The sequence below is a fragment of the Liolophura sinensis genome, chromosome 8 (assembly GCF_032854445.1).
Source record: "Liolophura sinensis isolate JHLJ2023 chromosome 8, CUHK_Ljap_v2, whole genome shotgun sequence".
Taxonomy (NCBI): Eukaryota; Metazoa; Mollusca; class Polyplacophora; order Chitonida; family Chitonidae; genus Liolophura; species Liolophura sinensis.
In genome coordinates this window covers 44223482-44243327 of record NC_088302.1, presented here as the reverse complement: position 1 = coordinate 44243327, position 19846 = coordinate 44223482, and the positions used below count along the sequence as shown (strand labels likewise).

The 19846-nt window shown below is 37.4% G+C and overlaps 1 protein-coding gene across 4 annotated transcripts; it reads right to left on the bottom strand.

The window, feature by feature from the left end:
* Positions 1-19787, bottom strand: LOC135472181 (DCN1-like protein 4). Of its 4 annotated transcripts, none has more exons than XM_064751558.1 (10): positions 19765-19787; positions 16634-16723; positions 14734-14884; positions 7908-7987; positions 6982-7055; positions 6383-6474; positions 5733-5841; positions 4156-4260; positions 3523-3625; positions 1-2824 (listed from the first exon to the last, which is right to left on the bottom strand). In XM_064751558.1, the coding sequence occupies exons 3-10, from the start codon at positions 14805-14807 to the stop codon at positions 2763-2765; spliced, it is 699 nt and encodes a 232-aa protein (XP_064607628.1). In that variant the 5' UTR covers positions 14808-14884; positions 16634-16723; positions 19765-19787; the 3' UTR covers positions 1-2762. The 4 variants fall into 4 exon arrangements, with proteins under 4 accessions (XP_064607628.1, XP_064607629.1, XP_064607630.1 ...); XM_064751559.1 differs by lacking the exon at positions 19765-19787 and adding an exon at positions 17612-17642; XM_064751560.1 differs by lacking the exon at positions 16634-16723 and having other exon boundaries at positions 19765-19786.
* Positions 19788-19846: the final 59 nt, after the last annotated feature.

The window sequence follows — 19846 nt, the reverse complement described above, 5'->3', positions numbered from 1 at the left end:
GTCTGAAAAAGTTCTACAGCATGCTGAACAAATCAGAAAATATTATACAAAATGAGGATTACTAGGGCCTAATGGGAAGCACATCAATGGCTCTCTGAAGGAATAACAAACTTCATTTGAACTATCCAACTGTAGATTTCAGAACTAGGAGCTTGTTCTGGCAAAAACATGTAAGTTTAAGAGTGATGAAGAATATGTCACTTTAGAGTGACAAAGCCTTGGAATCCATAAGTGAAGTGTATTGGCATGGGAACATGTTTGAATCATCCTGACTATGCAAAATGGAACACGGTATTAAAACAGGGAATACATGTACATATATGTATAGGAATATAACCTGAATATGGTGATCCTACTATAAAAGTTAGGACAGGAAATCCGGCAAGAACAATACAAAGCCATAGTGGAACATCCATTTGAGGTAATGCCTGCATGAACAGCATGTGTCACTGTGGCAAAAATCAGGCCAGTGGCATGATTATATGTACCACTTCAATTAACAGCTTCTGAATAAAGTCCAGGACATCAAAACATCTACTGGGAGCCCCTAGTTTCGCCCAAGAATTCAAGATATCCCTTAAAAGAGACATAGGCATCACAGCGCATGCACCGCTCTCTATGCTTGGCAGTGCTTGCTTTACCTCACTGCCACCACAAAAGGCCCCCTATACAAAATGCTTTCAGATGCATGACATCCTTTCTCAAATTAATCAACACTAATACAATGTAACTGGCATAGAAACCAATAAAGATATAGAAACAATGAAGAGAATACCTGATAACTAAATATACAGCTTATATATTGGTACCTGATTAACACATGTAAATACCAACCCTGCAAAATTATACCAGACCTACTTCAAACAAATTTATGAAAACAATCTGAAATCATCAGAATACCAGAAATAGCAGAAAACAGACAGTTCATCAATTACAGAGACTGTTCGTCAGACAGATTGAAAGCACAGGAGACTTCATCAGACAAGACTGAAACCATCAGAGCCTATTCATCAGACAAAACTAAAAGCATAGGAGACTGTTTACCAGACAAAACTGAAAATATCTGTTTACCAGACAGAAAAAGAGGCTCAAGGCAACATGGACACCCAGCACAGAGAAGATACTAATCACCCGGAAATTATACATGGGGGATGCCAAAAGCAAATACATTTATCATGAACAAGACATGTATTTATAGCATACATGTAGCTTACAAAAGTGTGGAATATGTTATGATTTCTGTACAGTGTATTTCTTATTTATTCATTGTGAGCATTAGGTATTGAGGTGGATGAAATCAAGAATCTGTTCCTCCATGCCGAGTAATGGAAGAGTTTCTAACAACATATACTTTCCCTATGCAGAAGAAGGGTTCCACTACTGAAAAATGTCGGTTGTTCACATCCGAGTTTAAGTCATAATCATTCATTCACCCCAGACTGTAGAGATTGTTTTATAGATCAGCCCTATGGTCCCATAAAGCAATGTTATGAAGCCACTAACATATGTTGGGACAAAATTTCAATTAGAAAACTGCAATACTAAAGACAAAATCAAAACATCCTAGAACATGCATATACCACTGATAGCAAAGCCTTACAAAACGCATAAAAGCCTGAACGGTGACAAAGAAGCCACATGTTGATGTTCACTGTGAAATAAATACAAGTGATCAACTTGATTATTTACCATTTTGAAGTAAATCTGTTCTGATTACACGCCAAAGGTGTGACCTGCAAGAAAAGTTTTTGTCTTGTATCTTACACTACAGATGACTGGGTACATTGCACAAGCTTTCTTTTTTACAACTGCAACATTTTTTGTACAAATATGGAGATCTTTCCTCAAAATGGCAATAATTCCAAAATGTCAAATTTCCAAATCTCCATACAAAAGTTAACAGAGAAAAAAAAATGGTTGCATTATTTGGGTTCTTGAAATGGTATTCCAAATGTACTGTGCTAAATATTTATCACAAACGAGATATTAAGAACAATCATTCTGACAAGCTTAAGGACAACATTCAATAATAGCCAAATATAAAAAAAGACCTTGCAATCTACATCATAGATGTCACATGGTACAGAATATATGCACAGAAAGTCTTCCTTACATTGGTTTTCCCCAACTCATAAAACCTCATTCTCATACCATTTACGCATCTCACACATTACTTACATGTAGTTCAAAGAATTCTGATCTATGATTTCGGACCAAAATACACTTGATAAATTGTGATCTACAACTATAAAGAAAGCACCAAAAATCCCTATCAACCAAATACACCAGAAAGATTGGTAAAGAGATCCATGTGATAGTCCACAAATGTGGGTGTGTGCATATATGTGTGCAGGAACCAGGTAAACAGGGCCGGAGGTGAAGGTACAACAATGGCTCTATCACTGACGACACAGGCATACAACAGGTGAAGCTAGGACAATTCCCATACGCCAATCAGCCAAGTTTCACACTGTAAATGCTAGGAGGCACACCGTGTCCTTGTGTAAAGTCTACTTATGTACAATGTATATACCAATTGTGCCACACCTCTACACATGTTCCTGTCATCAAATAATCATGTGACAAGTAAAAACAATCAGCACTTTTCACAAGACTTTTTACAGATATCTCCTTACACTCTCAATATATATATACAGCAATGGGTGAACAAACACAGCCAACACCCAACTGCACTAGCTGGTTGTAAATTTAGGGATTTCCTTCACCAAAGAAATACTGCGTGGCTTTTGGTGTGACCCTTATCAACTCTGTGTTTTCTTCTGCTCTCTGTACCAGTCTACAAACTCATCCAATAAAACCGGCCCTGCAAAATACAATGTTCAATGATTACTTCATCAAAGCTATAAAACCAACAGTCTCATAACTACACACATGTGCATCCCCATCAACAGCTTACATATCAGCTATATGCATGCTCAGAAGAACTTTGTGAAAATCTGAAAAATGTACTAATCAGAAGACACTGTTTCAAGCAGGATTTGTTTCACATGAATACAGTCTAGATCTCTTCCTAACACTCACGATACCTGAATTTCTCAACCTTCAAACATATCAGTGATTTTGATTATTATCTTATGCCGGCTACAGAAGTAAGAATTCAAGAGGCACCTTTACAATAAGCCAGATGTTTCCAGTTTCCAGTGGTGCCTCTACTCACATGTGTGTAACAGGTCATAAGCGGGACAAACAAAAGCACGTGGTCAATTATGCTTATGGCAACATTACCGTCTTTGGCGACAGCCCACAATTCAACTCCATTCCAATTTCTTAAAATGTATTTTTCTAAAATTTCACACTTGTGAAATTCTTCAATAATCTTTCACCATCATGAGGTTTCTTCCTATAATTTTATGCCAAATTGTTCTATCAACTAAATAGTTATGTTGTTATGTTTCATACTTGTCAAACTAATTGTGTTATTTAAACTAAAAAGACAAAAGTCAGTTCAAGCAAAGGAAGAGAAGCAATGGCCTGGGTTACAGATAAGATACATGTACTTACATGCACCATCTTCGTCATAATTTGTGAGGTCTGACATTATGGTCCTGCTGAACTCCAGTATATTACACCACTGATCCTTGTTTATCACCTTGTACTTACAGTGCTGAAAAAAAAGTGTCAGATATTCATCAGTAACAGTCTGAATAGAACGTTCGCTCCAATTAGCCCTCCACCCACATCTACCAAAAGCTTACAAAAGAACTTCAAACATGTGCCTGTTGAAAACAGGCTGGAATCATTACAATCAAAATAGACTGTTGTGGTTCATACCAACAGCGTGCACATGATCAGGTCTTATGTTCAGCTCCAAAAAGGTTTAGTTCATAAAGTTAACATGACGGAAAAAGACGAAGGTCGGTCATATACACATAGATGTGATCAAAATTTATGTGTCATTGACAGTGCACTGTGCAAGACTGAACGAAATAACTTAAAACATTCTCAAGATATTGTCCAGACTAAACTGAACATACAAATAAAGCTTTTTTAAGTTTTCCGACAATCAAGAAATTCCAAATTATTGTCCAGATACTGATTGCGACACAGATTGATGGATACTGCAAATCCTGATGTCTCCTACAACTTTTGCAGTGGACAATAACATGTGAAAACATTCTTTCTTTTCCAACTAACCTCCAAAAATTGATGGAAGTGGGAGAAGAGAGGCCAATTTTTCCCTAGTAGTAAGGTCAACATGGCTTTGGCAGTATCTATATCCATACTTCTTTGGTCCTTGTCCTGCAGAGAAAACAGAGAAAATCATCAAAAAAACAATCCACTCAAATGTCAATCAACGAAGTGCTACAAAGAGCCACGCAAGCACCAAGATAAATTCTTGCATACTGTAAATCACATAGAGTTTAGCTGAAAATTTCTGGCTGTGAAGTTTAGCCTGATTTGAGTTGCCAGAGGAGATGACAGGGGCAGTGATCAGCCCCCCCAGCTGTCCAGCAATCCGCAGTGAGAGTTCGGTTACTGGCCCTCGCCACATGGGGCAAACTCCTCAGACATGAACTGACAGATGAGTGTTTATAAACCCATTAGTCCATCCAGACCATCACTACAATGTTGTTGGTTGCACGTAACAAGCCCCTGATTTGTTCTCAAGGTTGGGTTCGTTGATTGTCAAAAATTTTTTTTCTTTTTTGACCCATGAAATAATTTGCGGAAAATGATCAAAAATTTCCCCCATCGGCTACTTCCTCACAGTGTGAGTTGGGGGTGAAATAACATATGACCTTTAATTTACATACATGTACACTCACATACTCAGTGAAATGCATGTACAGTAATTTTCAGACCACTATGGACTTTGCTACTAAACCATTTCAGTGACGCCATGTAGTCATGTACTTCAGTGGTTTATGCTACAACTCAGCCATTTATATCTGAATACTCAATAGGCTGTAGTGTGGCAACTCCTCCCAAATTTACATACAATGAATGCTATAGTTACATCATCAAGGCCTACACTGGTATGGTGTGATCACGAGTTCTGACTCAAGCAAACTGCATCAAAATGGATTTTCTTACTCCAACAAGGACAAACATGTAAAGCTGAACCTAATCGCAATAAGTTGGAGCAGCAAAGTGTGGTCTTTATATTTGTAAATTAGCTTCTAAAATGTATATAGGTATTTATTTACTTTAGTTTAGACACATATTCAACGCTTGGCGATGTTTTGAAAGTCCTGTTAGCTTATTAATGCTGGACTATTTGTTACAGGTCCACTGTCTAACCTCAATCTGCCTTTTTGGCAAAACATATTCTCACCGGCCATACATAAAGCATGCATTCTGGCAGAAAACATGCCGAGATGGTACTAGCAACATTTCGTTGCTCACTGAAGCGTTTTGGCACGACTCACTCAGCACACCATACGTGAGATGTGCATTCTGGCGGTAGCTGTGTAGCGATTCTACTAGAGCTAACAGTTGCATGTATGAGTGAAGTGTGAGCGTGTTTATTGGTCATAGGTATGTACAATCTTGTGAACACTCTCCCCAGCTGTGTCCAATTACCAGGAATCACAAATAGAACCAAGGAATCATGGGATACACTTTTTAAAATCATCGTCTACGTGATTTACGGTATATTATCAGCAGCGAATGCAACACATTTAGTATGTTAAAGAAGATTTGTTTTCTATTCCAGCAACACAGTACAATGTAAGTAGCTACATGTAAGTGTGATAACAGTGGACACTCACCCTGGCAAAGTCAAAGGCATATCTGTAAATTGTTTTGAAATGGACAGCATCATCCAAAAATGACTTTAAATAATCCAATTTGTTCTGGAGCTTGCTAACACTGTCACACCTGTTGAGATAATTATATATATCAAACACTTAATACAATAGTAAAAGTCAGATGTAGTTGGGTGGAATTGTTATATGTGCATTTACCTTGTTAAAGCATGTACGAAACTACTGGTTATTACAAATAAAAAGGTTTTGCTTTTCTCTTTTAATACATTATGAACAGCTGATTTGTAGGGAAATCTGTATAAAATAAATTAAAAAATGCGAAAAGACATACTGACTACAATGAATGTTAATTTCAAGAAAATGGCAGTGTTATTTCCCTTGTTTTTGATAATTTCTTTCAAACCTTCATGTGGTCTCAAAGTCTCTCATAGGAGTGAAATGATAACACTCCTGACGATTATGACCTTCCAACACTTTACAAGATAGTAAATAATAATTATATAAAAGATGGTATAAATGCTACATTTTGTGAAATGTAATATGAAAATATAAAATGTTCTGAAAGTGCTAACTTCATATTTCAATCGAACGGCATTTCTTAGCAAGGAGTGTCTAACAAACAAAGAGCTAAGCATTTCTAAGCATCAACTTACTGTAGTTCTGACATTCCTTTCAACCATTCTGACAATGTAAAGAATCCCATTCTCTTGGCATCTAACTTCCATGCTAATGCTAACATGACAATCTGAAACAATTGTGCAGGTGACAGATCATGAAACGACAGTTTTCACTAGGTCTATAAAAACAAGATAACAATCAGTGGACATGAATTCAAGAATAATATGGCAGTCTTAATCTCCTCAAAAAAGGCTAATCCTAAGTTAACAAATTTAATATGAAATTTCAGTGTTATTTTGCTAGCTTTTTGAGGAATTTACATCAAAAAAAAAAAGATTTTTTTTTTGTCAGAGACCATGATACAATCTAGAGACACTGATTCTTACTTTTTGAACCCATATTACTTGAATAACAACAAATAACATCATTACAGTTCTGATGAATGGAATCTAGTAAAACTGTACAATCAGTTACATTGACTGATGTGCTCCAATACTTTTTTTCTTTGTAGCCTATATAAACACTGTTATAGGTTAACAATTTCAGGACAATACTTCTGCTAGACAAGTTAAGACTTCTACTGGTATCATGCCTTAATATCAGTCTCTAAATGGAAACCTAAAGAATGGCCTACATTTTCTGGCTCTACTCCAATATCTTCACAAAATTTTTCCATTCCCTCTGGTTGAATGACATCTTCATCAGGGCCTACAGAAGTACACAAACAAATCACACTAACAACAGTCTGCCTCAAAAAGATCTTACATGTACATGATATTCAAATTGTGTCAAACACATTCATATCCATAAAATTCACCATGCCATAATATAAGAAAAGATGTGTTTGAATATATCCAAATAAACATCAAAGCAGAATTCTATCAGACATTAGATGCCGGCTGATTACTAGATTACTGGCTCATAAGAATGACTCACTCGCAAATATTTTACACAGAGACTAACAGCAGAAAACAGCAGCACAAAATCTACAACATTTGGTATGAAACATGTGGCTTAAACTTCCGTCAGAACATAATGTAATGAAATATTTTAAAAGTTAACAGTTATACTAAGCAACACAAACAGCATTTCATTGCAAAACTTTGAGATTCTGAGGTGGGGAATGTTTACTTCCTTATGGTGAAGTTTTATGTGTTTGGTTCTCAGATCATAGGGTTAGCCAGATACCCATCCATCCAACCAACCGTCCATGTGGACGCAGGAAACAGAAAATTGGAGCTATCTGGACACCCTGTTTTCAGCACTTTTAACATGGGAGAGACAGGAGAAAATGAAAAATGAAAATGAAAGTGATGTTTGGACACCCTCTTTCACATTTCTGGCTAACCCCCTGTCTCAGACCCACATATTTTCCCAACATTCACATTTCTGGATCAGTTCTTCTAGATAAATTATCGGTCACAGTTAACATAGGCGCTCATACCAGTAGATTTAAGCCACACAACATCTATTGGAAGTTAGTACAGCTTGTTGGCATAACACCTGGAACCAAACAGAAATACACCCATGTAATACAGTTAGTTCACTTTGAAATCTTACCTGTATATTCGTGGAACCAGGCCACACAACGTTTGTTAGAAAATAGTACATCACAGTCTATTTTGATATCACGCCGTGACCTGTGGAAACACATAATAAATGACAATTTAGACAACTGATGACATAAAAAAAAAACATTACAGTTTACACTTATTATCAACCAAACAAAATATCAATGAGGCTCACAATGTTTGCTAACAAACAAGTTAAGTTGAATGGCATGACAGATATTAGTCCTTAATACACATACAACTCTGGCCAGATACCGGGCCCCAGTTTCATGAAGTGCACTTTAGTTAAGGAAGCCCTTACCTACCATGACAACGTATGTTGTAGCAATATGTAGTGCACTTAGTTAAGCGTTTAATACTTCACATTAGGTACCCTTCACAAAACTGACACCTGAACTAATTTATGTTATAAACTATGAGATTGTCACAAAAGGTATGATACTGTGGAGTCAATCACTGGGACTGACTTACACCCATTATGCTGAGAGGCAGCGTTAACAACACATGACACACTATCATTGTAGGTTAACCCCACTTCTGATTAAATCATGAACGCTTGAGCAGACTTCACATAGAGTGTAACTAAAATATTCAGTCTGACTGTGCCATCGTCACATAATGACTCTACAACACCCAATACGGAATACAAATGAGTTCTGGCTATACAAGATACATGTAAACGATGTCCCTATAAAGGACTTATACTTCTACCTGTACAATGACCACATGGTTTGATTACCAGTGTTCCACCTCCCATGAAACTCACCACCAGGCATCACTGACAGCATAATCATACAGCACTTTTAGGTCTGCGCGTACTTGAAATCATGGCGTGTTTTATTATTAAGGCTGGTAATCCTCAGCTTTCATGGTAATTAATAACGTAAAGGAAACATCAGATGGTGTCAGTGTAACAAAATAAACTTATACCTGAAGTTGGAAAAAAAAAAACCCAGGAAAAACAGCACGGTAAGATTTCAGGGCTGGGTACACCAACAAATGAAGTAAATATCTATATGCAGTAGCTTCATATTTGACATAAAGGAACTACTGACTTGATGCATAGGCTCATCATGCTAACCAGCTGATGTTCTAAATAAGATTCAGTCAGGAAGAATCAATGACATGTTTTATTCTTCAGTTTGATTTTTTAGTCAAAATTTACTTACAAAGCAATGTACTGTATTGGATCTAAAATTTCACTCAAAATTCAGTTCCTCATTAGTCTAATTCTCAGAGTTCAATTCATGTTAGAAGGCTGTTTTGAGGTCTTACTTACAAGGCCCGACAATATCTTCCTGGGCAAATATAGGAGTTTCAGCGCCAAAAGTAATACTTATTTGAGTGTAAAATTGCTGACGGCAGAAAGATAATAATAATAACTCATTAATCCAAATGCGTATGCAAATGTTGCAGTTACATAGCTTATTTTGGCTATTCTGGCTCAATTTCCTGCATGCATGTTCCTTTACCAGGGTTTTGAGTTGAACCCTTGTCTACATGTACATGAATTATATTCATTTAATTGATTTATTGATGTATCTTACTTTAACACCGTGCAGCGCTTCTGTTTACTCATATATACATGCAATGGTTCAACACCAATGAATGCCAATACGTACACACATGAAGCCTGCGCCATAACCAACTAGAATCTGGATGTCCCAAATTCCTCTCTTCCATCCCCTAACATTTCCACAACTAAAAGAAGGAAAACAAAAGACACCTTAAAACTAATGATAGGGCATCATGTTCCTTAGTTTGGCCTCACACACTTATGTGTACACGTAGATTGTTTCATGGGCCATTCATGGTACGCATTGATTGCACTGCTGGTACAACCAGTTTGAATGGAGAAATATAGGAATCAGAAGAGAGTACAGTGTACATGAAACTCCATTATTGCACCAACTACATAAATGGGAGCAATTATGAAAATAATTACGCAATTGTAATTAAACTTAAGCATGCATAAGTTCAAATGATGTGGTAAGTTTCATCAATATCAGCATCAGGAGGGGATGCATGGACAAAATCTGAATACATGGAAAGAACTATTACGCAAATTCCTAAATGAGGGTAATTATGAAAACAATTACCCGATTGCAACTTAACAGAAGCATGCACAAGTTCAGATGACAGGCAAGATGTATGGTAGGTTTTATCGAAATTGGTGCAGTAGCATGGACAAAGGCGTGTCTACAGACAGGGTGATTTCAGTATCCCCTCATCCTTCTTAACTTTTTTACAATAAAAGTGCAACAGCAATTGAACATTCATAAATGTCTATAACTGCAGGTATGTACATACTGGCAACAGGTACTTACAAAAGGCGGTACGCCAGTTTAGGTAGACAGCCCAAACAGGGCATCCCTGCTTGGTGGGAGAGAAGGCTCTAGTCTTCCCAGATCCCACGCTGCCCAGTCCACCAGGTGATGGCTGTCAGCCTCCTTGAGAACACCATCAACTTCCCACTTTACAGTACAATGCATATCATGACAGGGGCTGAGAGTAACATTCAACTATTATGAGCCTTGTGGTGCACTCCAATATGTCCATGCTCAATAGGTAAGTCCACACTACGTATCCAAACAATTAGGTAAGACAGTTTATGTGGCCATCACCTGCTGTGGGTCTGTCTACCTGTGACAATACAGGCTAGCTACACAGCTGGACATTCTGGTCAGAAATACAACAGCTCACCTAGGATGTTACTGACAGACTACCTGTTCACCTGATGGACCCTGCAGCTGCCACAGCCAGGTAGTACCTCAATAAACACAGGCCATGCACACACTGCATACGGTAGAAACATACTGTCCTATATGGACTGAGCAATGGTGAACCAAACTGCTGGATAAGGCTTTTAAAAAATTTCTGCATGTGATAAAAATGAGAGAGATAACCCATTAAAAACTATGTCAGCTGTCACCTTGAAAAAAAATCTTGAACAAATAAAGTCTTATTGTGATGGCTTAGATGAAAACACCTGACCATATGCATCTAACCTATTCCAAATCAATATATTCATAAAAATCATTTTTTATCGTCAACTTCGACATAGTTGCAGTTGGTTCAATAATATGGTACACTACCACACTACAAATATGAATAAAAAAAGTAAATCTGAAAAAAAAAAAGTGATAAAAATGTAATCCTTTTTTTTCTTAGGATCAATAATCAATATTCTGGGTGGGGTGGGGGGTGATGTGAGCAGTTTCGGAAAAATAAAGATATGCATATGCTGGTAATTAGATATACTAAGTAGGTTGGAGAAGAACTTAGAGCTGGCAGCAAGGCTACCGAAGAATCAGTTCAATGCATAAAGTATGGTCAGCAATTAATCAGGAACCAAAGCATCAGCGATGAACATCCTCTTGGGACCTTGTGCTTTATATACATGTAAAACATCAGGTCAATACAACCCCTTCATGCTGAATGCCAAGCTAGGTATTTACAACTTCCTCTTTTAAAGTCTTAAGTGTGACTCGACCCAGGATTGACCCTGGATCTATCGCTCCCATGTGGCTTATCCCTAGCCAACTATGCTATCAGGGGCGATCAGTACTTTTTGAAATACCATCCCAAACATTTACTTTAACAACGACTCTTTACAAATGCAAAGAATCAAGAATTTTGTAATTTACGATATTAAACTTGCACACAACGAATCAATGATGGAGCATTCCTCTTGTTTTATTTGAGCTCTACATGTGTGCCAATCCTGAGCTCAATACGTGCAGGACATGTGCTTTTTAACATAATGCCTCTAACATTTTGTTTGACATTACTTCCCTCGTTATTAAAAGTTGACGCCAATGCTAGGGTTAAGCCACATATATGCCTGTACTTTATACAAGCTAGCTTACGACTATATTCCTGATACAATTATGCATATACATGGATTGACTAAAGGAAGCAGGTAAGAAGTCACAATAATTAGAAGAATTAAATTGTAAATAAAGTTTACTGCAGGACAAACCTGACAACTAATAAACACTTTAATATTCTGATAACCATTACACAAAATGTTGCAATCCACTCATAATAAGTAATCCAAGACGGATCATTCTGTACACGGTGACAGTAAATTACCAAGCTTTCAAAGTCATGGTTAACTTCTACATTCAGTTCAAGCAACAAGGGTTTGTTGAATTACATCTATGTGAGAAGTTATTAAGCTTGTTCAGTGATTCTTGTAAAATAGGTTAGCAGTCCTTACCTACATTTATCTGAGTTAGATGGTAAAGATAGAGTTGCACTTTCCCAAAAACTGGAGGCTGGAAAGGAAAGTATTGCCATTTTCTTTCTTGCCTGAAGCACAGTGACCCTGTACCATACCGGAGAAGGGTGATCACGACTTGCTACATGTGCCACTTGTCTGTCACTCAATCTCACTTAGTCCCCTAGAACACAAACTTTCCTCTGCAGAGCAGACAAACACTTGCACCTATAGATCTTTCCGAACTCTCAATCCTTTGGTGACGTGATGTTATTACAGCTACTGACACCAAAAATAAAATGTAAAGTGGGATAATGCAACCAAGACTAACAGCACATGTTTCATGGTGTTAGCTCAATCAAATGCCCGGACAGCTAACAGGGGACAGACCCATGATCAGTGGAGTTCTGTTTTGTTTTGTTTTTTCTCTGTCCACTTCCTTGGTAAACATGCCTCAGTTGTTTGATAAATGCATTTCACTCATCAGGGCACTGTTAGCAGGTATGATATCCACACTGGTTCATAAACACAACACAACACAAGGTTAATGTACGTGTGAAAGGCAAGAAGTTGCAAGCAGGTATGTTTTTTTACACCATCCTCAAACTTTTGCACCTTGCCAGGTATCTGACAAACCTCTTGACTTAAAACCTCAGCTAAACCAGCCCAAACTGGACTAAACTTGTGGACTCATTTGTTTACACCTAAATAAGATCGTACTAGTAACACTGCACATTATCACAGGCATTTGAATTAGTCTGCAAGTGGGGCCTCCGTGGCTCAGTTGGTTAGCGCACTAGCGCAGCATAATGACCCAGTAGTCTCTCACCAATGCTGTCGCTGTGAGTTCAAGTCCAGCTCATGCTGGCTTCCTCTCCAGCCGTAGGTGGGAAGGTCTACCAGCAACCTGCGGATGGTCATGGGTTTTCCCAGGGATCTGCCCGGTTTCCACCAACCATAATGCTGGCTGCCGTTGTATAAGTGAAATATTCTTGAGTACGGCATAAAACACCAACCAAATAAATAAATAAATAAATAGTCTGCAAGTTGACTTCCCATCACTGACAGCTTTTAAGACTGCAAAATTTAAGCTCATTAATAATTAGCTTAGGAGAAGAATTGCAAAGCCACAGACACTAAATCACAGTGATACACAAATTTTATTTTGTTCTGGTCGTCACTCATTGTACTGTATTAGGCTGATCACAGAAGAGGAGACAATAATGGCTAATGAAATAGTCACCTGCAGCTTTATTCTTCATATTCACTGCAGTTTCTGGGGTTCTCATAACTATATTGGAAGGTACATGTAACAAGCCCCCATACTAACTAACAGGATGGGAGATCGTCATGTGAAGCCAGTTGACCTGAGCTTCATAACTGTCTGCCCGAGTGCTAATCAGCATATCAATAAAACAGACTTGATTGTTCCCAACCTGTTTAATTAGACTTTGAGTGTATCTACATTTTCATTTGTTTTTATCTCCAGTTCACTTTGTGCCAGCAACATGGGCGGTGAACTTGCTCAATATGCATCCAGAATCTCCACGAAGGACACAGTACTCACTATCAATGCATCCAATTTCTCCCTCTGGAAAGCCGCATTGTGAACAACAAATCCGTAATAAAATCATAAAAATTAACCAAAAAAATAGCTCAATGTCAAAAACATACAATCCAACCACTGGCAGAGTCGTATCTAGAGTCATTTTATTGCAGATGACTTATCTGATGTTGACTTACTAAACTTCTACTACTACTTTTCTCCTAAACTCAACGATAGTTTCCATTTGACTCAAACACTGTGTGGAAATTTGTCATGATTATAAACTGGCAAGGTATTCCTTCTGAGGTCTTTGTGGAGTTTTGGAGCCCAAAACCACACAACAAACCACCGACACAAAGCTGGAGTGTGTTAAAAAATATTATGACAACGTGTGTGGATTTTCCAGATCTTTGCAAACCTTCACCAATCCATGCACACAGCATGTTGTTGTTGAAAAATGTTGTATGTGACAAGTCATGTACAAAACTAGCCCTCAAAGATTTACCTCTTACATTATTATGTTATAAATAAAAATGTGAAAAAAATATGTATTCCTGAAATATTTTGAACTGAAAACTGAGGCCTATCTCGCACGACCATTTATTAAATTACACATAAATGTGGATAAATCCACATTTTTTTTTAATTTGAAGAAAAAAAAAATTCAACATGAAGAATGTGAACTGCAAAAGTTTTTGGTCTTGCTAGTAGCAAACAGAACATTTATTCAGATGCTATGTTTCATAGAGTTTGGGAGCTTAATTACTTATCTACATAAGGTTTACTCAGGACCCACACAATTTTCCTGGGAACCATTCAAATGGCCAAATGCCAGTCCTGGGGCCTCATTTGAAAGAAAGCTATCAACATCACTTCATGGACACATATTTGTCCAGGTTTATTAATGGTGCGATTATCATGCCAAACCTGGCCAATGCCATGTATATCAAAGCAGACTGAGACTGGAATTTATAGCTAACTGGTCATCAGGTTATTAATTTTTTTATTCATCTTTGTTTTTTTTCTTGTTATGTATCCGTTACTTACAATGACCAAGTCCTGGCCTTCTTGGTTTTCACCTCTTCTGAAGACGGTGAGCGTCTGCGCCGCCGTGGGGGCATTATCCTGAGCTGCTCCAGCTGGTCTGACAGATCGCCGGGATGAGGTGCACACACTTCCCCCGATCTGGTCTCCTCACCTGACAACACAAATACAGCCACTGGTAAATACAACAACGGATGTTTGCAATTATACATTAGAAGGTAAATACAGAATGGACATTTGCAAATCTACAGCAACAGATGAATACACAATGGATGTTTGCAATTCTAAATCTACTACTGAATACAGAATGGCTGTTGACAATTTTAAATCAACATGTGTACAGAGAACAGATATTTAAAATTCTATATCTACAAGTGAATACAGAATGGCTGTTGCAATTCTAAATCCATGAGTAAATACAGAATGGATGTACTTGCAATTCTATATCAACAAGTGAATACAGAATGAATATCTGCAATCATACATCTGCAGGTAAATACAGAATGAATATATGCAGTCATACATCTGCAGGTAAATACAGAATGAATATCTGCAGTCATACATCTGCAGGTAAATACAGAATGAATATCTGCAGTCATACATCTGCAGGTAAATACAGAATGAATATTCGCAATCCCACATCTGCAAACAATACATATATTATGTTCTAGTTCTACACAAAAGCTACTTCCAAAATTACTGAGCACTGCATCATGTGGAAAAATAACCAGGGCATGCCTCTCCTTTATTATGGAATGTGATCAAAGCTAAAGCAAATGGAGCCCAAGAGGCTTATGCTGTCCATCAAACAAGTTAAAATAAACCAAAAACATGACAAACTTAGCAGACGGTTGACAATATATATATATCTACAACATAATCTTCACCATAACTCTTTTTTTTGTTAGAATACCTCTAAATCTTTGTGTGCTGCAATGTTTCAACAATCTTTTCTAAATGTACAGTATTCATGGATAACTGGCTGGAAAAAGAAAGGAATAAATCAGCTCCTATCGGCAAATGAAGGTCTTTTTAAAGCTCACAAACACCAAACCACATGCATTGTTGTTGTTTAGCTTTGACTATCTGTTGTGAGGGTTATAGCTCTTCATTCACAAAATTTGCGAAAGATGAAAATGAAGAAGAAATTATTATCTGCTTGTGTTGTGTATACGTAGTATTTTGATGTATTTACATTCTGAAGCCAATACAATTACCATCATAGATTCTACCAATCAGATTGGTGCAGAATGGCCACATACTGCCAGCTAAGGTTTAGATAGTTTTTGCTTTTGTTGATTTTTGCCCAGCCTGCTTATGGTAGTCGGCTAAATAACCCTTAGCCAATAAACAGACCTTAGACCGCTACAGAAGTTTTGTGAAACGAGTCCCGGTATAAGGGACAATTTCACACTTTCACAAAAGATCACTGACATCAGTCTGTAACACTGGGTGTAGATGTATTTTGTTACCGGTACCTACATATCCGAAACATCAATCATGAATGTTTACAACACAGGGATGAATTTGTGTTGTTAAAGCACCTCAGACTGTGTACATGTAGATGTATTCTGTAACCTAGCTATCAGAAACATCAATGTTGTCAACACTTAGGGATGTATTCATATTGTTTAAGAACATCGGTCTGAAACATGGGGTGTAGATTTATTTTGTTACCTACATATCAGGAAACATTTAGAGGTGAATTTGTGTTGTTTAATACATATACTGTACAAAAAATTATTACTTTACCACTTAAATTTTGTATAATTTATCAAATCTAAGGGCAATACTCTCTGGATAACATAGGAGACTTTTGCTGAAGAACACGCATGTCACGGGCATTTGATACAGATGAAGCCTAAATTTTATCCCATGATTCCCTAATGCCCTGATCTCTCACCTGACCCGGAGAAGCCACCGAATGAAGGGGTATTGGCAGCGATGATGGAAAGGATCAAGACCTGGGCACATTAAGGACACTTCTGATGCCCTACAATGTACAAATCAAAATGGTCTTTATTGAGACTTCCAGTTTACCTGTAAGCAACCTTTTTGGTCTATGCCACTGTCTTGGTTGAAAGTCTCATTATCTGGGATCCATGTTACTTTTCCTTGAGTATTGTAAATACACAAAATAAACTGTTTTGTAGAATATTTTCTATTGTAAAGAACTTTTATCAGCATTTGAAAGGTCTCTTAACTTGTGGGCCTAAAATGACAACACTAATGTTGCGGTTTGGTAAAAGCCATTGAAGATTTAACAATAATCAACCACATATAATCGTGTTCAGCTTAAACGCATAATGTGTATAAAACAGACAGCAAAAACCCCACTTAAATGTTTTAACTTTGCTGGGTCACTAAACAAGCATTATGCAGACCTCCCACCAAGGCATTGTGAAAAAGGATGAGGACCCTTTAAAAAGTGGACATAGTAGGAAAAAAACCTGATTTTTAGCGACTCCTAAAGTACTACAGGACAGAGAAACTACCATATTTCAAGGCTAGGCACATTGAGATTATTACTTTTCAAAAAAGAATTTCTTGCCTAAAAGTTTCAATTTTCATGTTTTGAGGCTAAAACTTCTTCAAACCCTAAATGTATCTCACGTGGGTTAAAGTGAACATAAAGTCAGCCACTAAAGCTGAATTAATTAATAAAGTAACATTCCACAAATGTTCTAAAAATATTTTTAAACTTTTAAACCGCTTATGAACAAAATAAACAGTCAGCACCTAGCCACTCATTTGGTGACTCCATTTTGCCATGTTATAGCTATCTGGAGTGGCGTCACAAAACCTAGGAACTGTCCCATACCATCAGTATTAAACATTATGATAATGAGAAAATACAAACAAAAAACATTTGATACCCAACCAAACAGTATCAGTTCTGTTCTGTGTTCAAAGGGTCGATGTTCCTTTTAGTTTGGTGCTTGATCTGGGTGAGGTTAGTGGACACAAGCGTTGTGTTTTAGCGATCCTGCTCATGCTCATCCTGCATGGGTGTAAGCATTTGGCCTACATGAAGCTGGCTGTACGGACTTCAGGGAATTTACCGAACATAGCAGGACCTACTGAATTATAACAAACTCTTTCATTCACCGCAAAATTTAGTTTATTGCCTAGATATCTGTGTATCCACTATAAGAAACCACAATGACAATCGAGAGCTGATAGCTTTTTTGACGTGACAGCCAATTATCACACAATGCTTTAAGCGCTACTGATTGGCCAAGCGCATAAGGGGTTCTACAACATGTCCATCAGATGGACGTGAACTGTCCATCAGTGCCATATCCCCAATACTGTACTCCATCTTCTCAGCTTTCAAAACTTTATAGAATTTTCTACATATTTTTCTGTGATAACTGTGTCCTATGTCATTTTTTCTATGTACATGTATATATAGTTGCAAACTTTACGTTCACTTTAAATTTGTTTTGTTTTCACCTGCAGTCACATGATGAAATAGTGTGCTGATGATTGGAAATTCATAAAGTTTTGATTCAGTTCAGAAGGAACATTTTAGCAGAATATTTCAAAAGGAAGACAAGAGAAAAAAACAAAGACAACAAAAAACAGCACCATTTATTTTGTATCCCAAGCAATAACAAACGAAACATGAGACCCATATGATGTCCAACCTATTAAACAAAACATCAAAGAATTTCCTAACTCAAATGCTGTGTTTCACTTTGCCCAGTGTTGCTTGCCAACCACCAATATTTCGGAACTAGCAACATGTACCGGTCATTTTAGGCATGAAGCACCTTCTGCAATACTGGGAGAAAATCACATTTATTTCTACCTATTTTATTTTATTGGGGTTTAATGCAGTAGTCAATATCATCTTACAATCAATAAAAAAAGCGATCAAAAATTCTACCAAATATGGCAATCAGCCTTAACAATGGAGCACACCCTATAATTCACAGAAATAAGGCCGATTTACAGTACACCAGTGTCAAAATGCAAGAGAGAAAGGTGTCAAGGTTGCTTTGTCGCACAAACATTATGGGACATTGGGAATTTCAGAGGACTGGCCAAAGGCTAATTGTAGTTGGACAAAAGGAAGTGGGACTTGAATAAAAATTAAACTAGTCCCAAAATTCTGCTGAGCTAGTGGCTAGGAGATAGGCCTGTGATTTTTCTCGTAATTACTAGCTATATGGTATATCTCTATGCTATATAACATTTCAGCACACAAAATCCTGCCAATATTGAACTCAGATGTGGGCCAACCTAAAGATAGGAATGACAGATCACATGGGTACAAAGACTAGATCTGAGAATGGTCAGATACAGATAAGTAACTGTAACACAGAATCTACTGCACGGACATGTATCAAGGAAATAGATATAAACAGAGCACACTTCAAACTAGAGAAAAGAGGTCTCCTTTCACCTATGTTGTGTTGCCATCACATGCATTCAGTATCACCAACGTCCTCACAAAAATGTCAATACATACAGAACATACTTTAATCCACACTGATCTGACTTGGTTTGCTTTGTCATGAAACTGTTCTACATCCAATTTGCTCTCCATCAGGGTAGTTTTGGATGTTTACATCAAGAAATAACACATTCTGTTGCTCCGTATTATAATGCAAAAATTATACTCAGCTTATGGCCAAATATGGTTAACACTACAACAAAGCCAAGGACACCTGGAATTAGGCCTTTGACTCCTCTCGCACTTAATAGCTATTCCGTTCATTACGCTACAAAATAGCAATTCTACCAAGTGCAAAATGCTCCCATGTCCCAACCACCCGAACAAACCACTGAGCCCTTGAACTTTAGCCTTTCAGTCTACCGTCTACTAGTATTAAGCTATCTCCGCGTTGACACCACGACATTTTGATACAAGCGTTGGCTTCTATTTTATTTCAGGTAGACATTAATTGTGTTGATCTTAAATCTTTCATTAGAGAAAACAAAACTAAATGACCTGTCCGCATGTAACACTCACACTGTGTAAAACCTAAGCAAGCGTTCACATTTAAACAAACATGCTTCACTTACCAACTCTTTCCAAAGTTTTCCTGTTGCCGGAAATGGGCTTAAACACATGCGCAGCATGTCCATTCCCTCATGGTAAAACTTC